Source organism: Vombatus ursinus, unplaced genomic scaffold, assembly GCF_900497805.2.
Source record: "Vombatus ursinus unplaced genomic scaffold, bare-nosed wombat genome assembly UNPS02009918.1, whole genome shotgun sequence".
Taxonomy (NCBI): Eukaryota; Metazoa; Chordata; class Mammalia; order Diprotodontia; family Vombatidae; genus Vombatus; species Vombatus ursinus.
The window spans coordinates 1,710,910-1,719,633 of NW_020949696.1; the positions used below are offsets into that span (position 1 = coordinate 1,710,910).

Sequence of the window (8,724 nt, forward strand, 5' to 3'; positions counted from 1 at the left end):
TCTCTCTCTCTCTCTCTCTCTCTCTCTCTCTCTCTCTCTCTCTCTCTCTCCCTCCCTCCCTCACTCCCTCTCCCTAACCTGCTTCTGGTTCTGGCAGATCCGGTGGGAGAAGAATATTACATTGGGGGAGCCCCCAGGGTTTCTGCACTCTTGGTGGTGGTAAGTATTTGAGGGGCCCCAATGAGGCAGGGCTGTTCTAGGGAGGAGTGATGGGGGAAGGGGTAGAGGTTCTGGGGTGAGGGGATGGGGAGGAGCCCCTAAGACTGGAAAAGAATGATAGAAGGGAGGGTTGGAGTTGAAGTAAGCGGGGTCCAGTGGGGAAAGGGTACTCCAAGGAGGAGTGATGGGTGGGGGGAGATTGACTGGGGTGAGGGATCTGAGGACAGGGACCCGTGCTGGGTAGAAGGCTGTGCCTCAACGTCTTCCTAATTGTTTCCTTTCCCCTCCAGTGTATTCTGGGACCTGTACTGTGCGGCCCCTGACCGGAGAGAGACCTGTGAGCATTCTAGCGAAGCCAAGGCTTTTCATGACTACGTGAGTCCCTGCCCTGTCCAGGGCCAGATTTGGGGCTGGCGGGTGGGCGGCTGGAGAGCCTTGGAAAGACTTTGGGTGTTGAGTGTATATGAGTACATACGTGTTTTAAGAGGGTTTGGGGGGCTGCTAGCCTCAGTCCCCAGCACCTCCCCTAAACCCCTGGTTTTCTTTCTTGTAAAAATCTCAAGCTATGGGAGAAGCCTCCTCTGTCTCTGTGGTCCAGCTCTGAGGAGGTGACCCTTGTCTGCTTTCGGACAGACTTGCTGTCCTTTCAGAGGGCCCCAGCTTAGGGACAAACAGAGCCATTAGGAGAGGGCAGACAGGGCTCCGGGGCCCCCCAAACATCTTGCTTTCTCTGCTGAGCACCCTTCTCTAGGTGGGCATTCTCTCTCCCCTTGCAGGTCAGTACCTGCTTGGAAACTTCAGGAATTGCCTTGAGAACTGAGAGATTATGGGATTTGCCCAGGGTCAATGAGCCAAGGCTTGAATGCAGGGCTTCTTGACCCTGGGGGCACTTCTTTGTCTAAGTTGCTTCTCCTCTCTTCCTACAAATGGGCACACACAGGAAGAGGCCGTAGATTACAGGGATCAAAGATCTAGAATTGGAAGGGACCTGAAAGGTCATCTGATCTGACCCCTTCACTTTACAGATGAGGAAAATGAGGCCTGGGGGAGTGAAGTGACCTAAGGTCACCTACATATTAAGTGACAGAGCCGAGATTCAAGCTTGGGCCTGGTAACTCCAGTATAGCTGGAGTGCTGTGGACACAGGGTGTTTACACACACACACACACACACACACACACCCACTCCCTCTCCACACACACACACACACACACACACCACTCCCTCTCTCTCTTTCTCTCTCCCCTCCCCTCTCTTTCTCTCTCTCCTTCTCCCCTTCTTCTCTCTCCATCCCCCTAGCTCCATCCACTACCCTCTCCCTCATATACACAAACTCACTTTCATATCCAGCCTTTCTCACTCACATCTCCCCTGATAGTCTCATCAAACATAGTCACAGACTCTCAAAGGAGGGATGGGGTACAGCGGCCAGTGGCCACCTAGTCTGATCTCTGCCCCGTTGGCATCCCCTTCACAATGTGCCCAATAGATAGCAGCCTGCCAGCCTCTCCCTGAAGGCCTCCAGGTAAGGGAACTCACTATCTCTTCTCTTGGGGGGAAGGGGAGAGGGATGATAGCTCCAATTGGCCTCTTTAGGACACCTCCCCCTTCCTGGTTCTACTCTCTGGGACCCAGCAGACTAAGACTAATCCTTCCTCGGATCCAAGTTTTCCAAGTCTTCTCTCCTCCTGGTAAACATCCTGGGATCCTTAAGTGGATGCTATCTTCTTCTGGCTACTTTCCCGCTCATTACTATCCTTCCTAAAATACCCAGCCCAGCGATGAACACGGTATTGGAGGTGTGGTCTGCTCCAGGACAGAGGACAGCTGCCGTATCCCACTGTAGGCTTGTCTCAAGCCTGCAGGCCACTAAATCCCCCAGATCTTTCCCAGACCAGCTGCTTTCCAAGCTGCACCTCCCCTATTTGTGAAGGTTTTTTTTGGCCCCAAGTAGAAGACATAATGTTACAGCAAAGATGTGCTGATAAATGTTTAACAATCAGCTCACCAAAAAGAAAAAGTGCTCGGCACAGATTTTTACATTTATTCTATAGTCTTAATATTTTCTCCATCACTTTCTTAAGTCCAGACAATTGACAGAAACAATAAACAAATCCTGGTATGTAGCCTTTGCTGATTTCCAAGGTGAAAATGCTTACACGGAAAATTTAACTATTGGCTCTCAGGAAGCCTGCTCCAGCACATCCCTGGGTGGCAGCATGAAAAGGGCCCAGAGTACTAGAGTGAGAGACAGGACCAGGTGCTTTGTAAGGTGGTCTAGTGCATAGAATGTTAGGACTGGAAGTCAGGAAGACCTGAGTTCAAATCCTCCCTCAGATGCATTTTTGTATATGTCCCTGGGCAAGGTACTTAGTTTATCTCAGTCCCAGTTTCCTCATCTGTAAAACAGAGAGCCCTAATAGCTCTTCACTTCCAATGAGCTCACCTTTGGAAAATGCTTTGTAAATCATAGCAAGTGCTGGTTAACATGTAAAGTGCTTTATAAATCCTAAATCTCTATTGAACGAAATGTTAGCAGTTCTTCCGATTAATTACAACACGTGTAACTTTGGCCATGGCTCTCTGCCTCAGTTTCCTCATCTCTAAAATGAGTACATAATAGCACCTGCCTCTCGGGGTCATTATGACCATCAAATGAGGTAACACATGTGAAGGGTTTTTGCCAACTTTTGAACTCCAGTCTAGAAATGCAGTGTTTGTTATTAGTTACTGAGTGACCTTGGGCTTCAGTTCCCTGTTCAGAAAATGAGGGGGCTAGACACAATGATCCCCAAAGTCCACGGCAGCTCTCAGGTTATTGGAGTTTCACATATGCCCTCACACCTATGTCTACATCACTAGGCTTACGCCACCTTGCCTATGCCCACAAGCAGCCTCATACACACTGCCATGCACACTCTTGACACAGGCTCTGTCTCAGTCACACAGAAGCTTGGCCGTTTCCGGCCCCCAGCCCCAAACATCTGATCTTCTGTCTGGCATGGGAAGGGCAGGGGGTGGATGGACTGGGTGGTAGAAGAGGCTGAGGAATGTCACGGATGGTTTTTGTGGGTGGTCCAGCTACAACAGTCCTGCCATGAAAGAGACTTCTCCCTCACCTCTAAATTCTAATGATGGAGGGAGGAGGCCTTTCCTCAGGGTCAGCACTATCCACTGGGCTGCTGCTTTCATGATGAAGTCTGCCTAGGGGAGTCAGTAGGCTCTAACTACTTGGGGGTGGGTGGGGTGTCTGGGTCACCTTTCCCCAGGCCTAGGGAGGGGAAGTGACTGTGCAAAGGCCACCAAGTTAATTTAGTGGCCCAGTCAGGACTCCCATCCAGGCCAAAATTGGAGCCTAACGTCTCCAGAGAACTCCAGAGGAAAGAGTAGGAATATTGGAGGTGAGTGGGGTGGTGAGTTTCACTGGATTGCTGGGAGAAGGGTCAATATTGACTCTTTGCATATGTGTTGAGGGTGGAGGGGGCGCAGAATGGGATGTGTTTTTCTAACTAGGTGAACTGAGGAAGGAGAACACACCCAGGCCCTAGGGCAGCCCCACCCCCTATCAGTAAATCTGGGGCCTGGCCCCTTCCCCCCCGGGGGGGGGGGGGGGGGAGCAGAAAAGAGAAATTCAGAGGTTAAAAATCAGAGCTTTAAGGAGGACTTTTGATTTCTGTCTGGCCAGTCTCCAGATACCTTGCCTCTACAGACCAAGCTCCAGGAAGCTATTTTGGGGGTATTCCCACCCCCCCCCCCCCCAGGGTGGTATTCCCACTACCACCTCTCACACCACCCACAATCCAACCTCTTATACAAATACATTCATCCAGAAACTCATATAGAGATCATAATTTATATCATTGCTTTAAGGTTCTCAATATTTATTGTCTCATTTAAGGAAACTGAGGCTCAGAGAGGGCAGTGACTGGCCTTTTTGTTGTTCAGTCGTGTCCAACGCTTCATGGCCCCATTTGGGGTTTTCTTGGCAGAAATACTGGAGTGAGGTTTGCTGTTTCTTTCTCCAGCTCATTTTACAAAGGAGGAAACTGCAAACGGTGAAATGACTTGCCCAGGGTCACGCAACTACTAAGTGTCTGAGGCCAGATTTGTATTTAGGAAAATGAGTCTTCCTGACTCTAGGCCTGATGCTCAGACTGGCCCTTGCTTACCTATTAATTGTGAGAGGCAGGATTTGAACTCGGTCTCTCCTAACTTCCAAGTTCAAACTCTTTCCATCCCAACACCATGCCCAGGCAGAGACAGAGATCCCAAAAGAAATAGGATCCATCTAGGCCAACTCCCTTATTTTACAGATGAGGAAACTGAGGCCCAGAGAAAAGTGACTTGCCTAAGGTCACAAAGGTTGTAAGCATCAAAGGTGGGATTTGAACCCAGGTCCTTTGACTGCTGTCATTGCTATTTTATACTCTCCACTATAAACACAGAGGACCATATATGCACCTCCCCCACCAACTCTACAAATAGCCACATGCCATACTTAAAATTATGGGGAGTCTACCCACAAACACCCCCTTTCTTACATGCATACACACACTGAGCCAGTGCACACCTGCATACAGACTCACACCCAGCATCAGGCATCAGTGTACACACACACACACACACACACACACACACACACACGACTGGCTGGCTTGGGGGGGAGCTTACCTTCTGCACCCAACTTTCCCCTCCCTTCCCTAATTCTCATCCCCTCAGCCAAACTCCTCTAAGATTCCTCAGCTGGAACTATTTGGGGGGGGGAGGGTGTGAACTGGGGAGGAAAGTGCCTTGCAGAACTTATGTTAGGAGGCTCTGAGCCCAAACGTAGTCTCCAGCACAGGCCTTCACCCCAGTCTGACTGCCTCCCTGGGTATATGATTCCCAGATCCTCCTTCCCCAGCGGCCTTTCTGGTGGGGGATAGGGATGTGGGGGGGTGCAGGTCAAGACTTGGCCCCCACAAAAGATTGAGTCTTTCTGACCATCCTCCCCCTCCTGTACTCCTTTCTTCAGCCTTGGAGCAGGGGAGAGACAGCCCACCTTCACCTCCTTCTCCATACCGTGTCTCTGTCTCCTGTTCAGTCCTTATCTCAGACTGTGACCCCTTCTTTCTTTAGCTGGGTTTTAGACCAGGGATGACAGGCACCCCCTTTCTCACACACCCTCTGAGCTTTCAAGACAGAGCCAGACTTTATATCTAGGAGAGAGTGTGGGGCTGTGGGGGGGGGGGACTAGGAGAGTGGAGATAAACTCTGTGAAAATACCTCTTGTTCCCCCATTCCAGAGATACCACCCCCCATTCAATCCAGGCATCTTCATTTCTTTCCCCTATGTTGGTGGGGCAGAAATAACAAGCTGGAGAAGGGTATGGTTGGGGGAGTGAGAAGAGAGGCGAGGAGAGGGAAGATGAGGAAGATGGGGCTATGCATCACTTCAGGGCAGGGTAGGCTAGGCTGGAGGAAGGAGCCACAAAGCCAGTGAGGTGGGGGAAGACAGAACTGCCACCTGCGAAAAAAGATTCCAAGACCTCCCTCTGACTCTGCTTGTCACACCCAGTCTGCTCCCTGTTCTCTCTCCCTGCCTGGGCTCTGCCTCGCCCGCCTCAGCATCCTTTCTATCCCAGCATCCTCAGCTCCTCTGTCTCCTAGTTCTGTTCCACGGGTCCCTTTCCTGTTTCCCCTCTCTGGCCCTCTCGGTCTCTTGGCTAGCTACTCCCTCACTTCATTCTGGAAACATTTAGGGAGGGTTTGCCTGCTGTGGGCAGGGTGATTACTCTAGCTGGCTCTCCACGTGTCCCTCCCCCATCCCTGAATGCCAAGTCAGAGCCTCCTCCTTCTTAGCCCTTTCTCTCTTTTTATCTCTTCTATCCCCATCCCTTCTTTTTGCTCTGGGTCCTCCCTTCTCTCTCTGCTTCTTCTGTCTCCCCCTTTTTGTCTCTCTCTTGCCTCTGAGGCCTTAGAAGTCTTTCCCCATCTGTCTCTCCATCATGCCACTTATCTCTCTCCTGCACCCATTCTCCATCAGCCCCAGCCTCTGTCTCTGCTGTGTCTCCCTGTCTCTCTCCTGTGTTTGTCTCTTTCTCCAGCGTCTGTGTCTGCACTCCTCCACCCCCACCCGCGCCCCCAAATCTCTCTGCACTAAGAAGAGCCTTGGGAGCTTAGGGAAGAGGGGGTGGAGAGGAAACGGAGGGGAGAGAGGCCAGGGTTGCGGAGCCGGAGCGGGGCGCTGGGCGCAGGGAGCGGGCCCATTTCCATTTCAGAATTAATGAGATTCTCCTGAAGTGAGACACACGCGCGGCTTCAGAGGGCCTTCTGCCTCGCGGGTCAGCCCTGCGGAGTCAGGCCCCGTTGCCATGGCAGCGCTGCCTTGCATATGTAAAGGCGAGAGAAGAGAGGGAGAAAGTGGGAGAGGGAGAGAAGGGGAGAGACAGAAGAGAGGGGAGATACATGAGGAATTGAAGAAGGGGAGAGAAAAAAGAATGGGGAGAGAATGAACCGATTCCAGGACCCAGGCAGTGCTGCTTTGGCTCACAAATTGGGGGGGAGGTCGGTCTCTGAAGAACAATGAGGGGGGAGGGGGAGGCCAGACAAAGGCTAAGGTTAGCCTAGAAAGAGGGGAGATGGAGGCGCGTGGAGGGGGGTCTGGAAAAGAGAGAGGCCTCGAGAATGGGGACATACAGGGGAATCTGGAGAGAAGACAGTCTCTGGTAAAGTGAGTGGGCTGAGGATGGGGAGCAAGTGGGCCCTGAAAGAAGGCAAGACCTGGGGATATGGGAGGAGGAAATGGGGGGGTTAGGAAGAGGGGACTAGAAATGGAAAGGAGGGGGAATGATGCTAGAAGGAAGGAGAAATGGAATTGGGAAAATTGAGTTTCCCCATCCCTGGCCTTACACATTCTGGCTAAAAGAGCTGCTCTCTCTCATACCCCAGCCTCAAGATGTAGAGCCTTCAGACTTTGATCTCAGAAGTACCAGACCCCAGCTATCTCCCTCCTCCTTCCTCTCCCACCCAAGCCTGGGCTCCATACCCTGAAGGGGGGCAGGCTCAGGGAGGCCCCAGGGTAGAGATCAGTGGGTTTGGGGGGGGCCGCAGAGAGAAGCAGAGGCTGCCACATCTGTTACCAACTAGTGAGGGGGTATGGCGCCGCGGCTCTACCAGGGGCTTTGAGGAGAGATCGGTTCAAGTTCCGGAGCTTTACCCGGCCCCCTCCCGCGGGTGTTGGGGCGCCAGGCCTGGCTGGGCGAGAAAGGGCCAATTGCCCGGCTGGGGGGGGGGGGCAGGGAAGGGGGAGGGAAGGGCAGGGAAGGGCAGGGAAGGGGGAGGGAAGCGGGCGGCCCGGGTCGTGGCCAGGAAGCTGGGCGGACATCCTGTCGGTGGAGCCGGGTCTGGCCGGAGGCCCCCACTCCCAGCGGCTCCTCTCGGCCCCCAGTCCCTAGGCATCAGTGTGGGGGTGGGGATGGCTACGGGCTCGGGCGATCCCCGAGGGCGGAGGCAGCACCAAGCCCCTCCCTGGCCTTTCTGTCTGTACTATCTCCTTCCTTCCTCTCTCTCTCTCTCTCTCTCTCTCTCTCCCCCACCGCTCCCCCTCCCTCTCCCTCCCCTCTCCTGGCCCGAGTTTGCATCCCTCTCTCCTGGTTCTGTGAGGGTCTCCATCTCTGCCCTGTCTGTGCGTCCTAGGAACTCTCCCCTGTTTTTGCTCTCAGTTCCCTCCCACTTCCTTTGCTGTGTTCAGCTCTCTTCCCTTCCTTGGCTGTATCTCTGGGTCTCAGCCGCCCCCTCTTTCCTTTGTTGGGTCCCCGGTCTCTTGGTTTCTCCGTCTCTTCCCCCCTTTGCTAGGTCTCTGTCTCTGCTTCTTTGTGACCTTGGTATCTTCAGGAAAAGCCCAGCGCTCCCCAACCAGTTGTCATAGCAACGCCTGTTTTGCCTTCTCCGGGAAGCTCATCAGGCCTTGATTGACAAGGGGGGGAGGCTGAGGGGGCCCCCCAGTTCCCCAATCCCAGGCCCGTGGGGGGAGGGGAGACTATTCCCAGCCTCCGAGCCTTCCCCAGTCCCGCCCCCGCCTAGTCTTCTCTGCCCTCGAGGCCAACCCCCTGATTGTCCCGAGGAGGGCTGAGCCTCGCTTGGGGGATTAACCCCTCAGACCCCACTTGGAGGCCACGTGGGGGCTGCTAGGAGCAAGGGCTGGGACCCCGCCCCTGTCCCACATCCACTTATATACAAGCTCACCCCGTTCCCTGGTTCCCTAGCGGGGTGGGGAGAGTCAGCCACCCGCTGGCTCCCCAGGGCCGGGTCCACCCTCCCGCCGGCTTCCTCCTCCTCCGACCTGTCCAGGAAGCTCTGCGGCGCCTGGCGCGGCCCCCGGGGCGGGGCTGGGGGGGGGGGGGGGAAGCTGTGAAAGTCCAGAGAGGCCTGGAAGGATCTCTGTAAAGGATTGAGAGCTGGAAGGATCCTTAGAATTTAGAATGTCTGGGCTGGAAGGGTCCCTAGAACTGAGAAATGCCCTTCCAACTGAGAATGTCTGGGCTGGAAATGCCCTTACAACTTAGAATATCTGTTCTGGAAGGG

The 8,724-nt window shown here is 53.7% G+C and overlaps 1 protein-coding gene across 5 annotated transcripts in view; it reads left to right on the forward strand.

The window, feature by feature from the left end:
• Positions 1-8,724, forward strand: part of SSBP4 (single stranded DNA binding protein 4) — a 46,121-nt gene that overhangs the window by 10,020 nt on the left and 27,377 nt on the right. For all 5 annotated transcript variants that reach the window (XM_027853263.1, XM_027853266.1, XM_027853262.1 and 2 more), the window contains 2 exons: positions 98-159; positions 450-534. In XM_027853263.1, the coding sequence (XP_027709064.1) occupies positions 98-159; positions 450-534 (147 nt within the window). The remainder of the gene's footprint in view (positions 1-97; positions 160-449; positions 535-8,724) is intronic.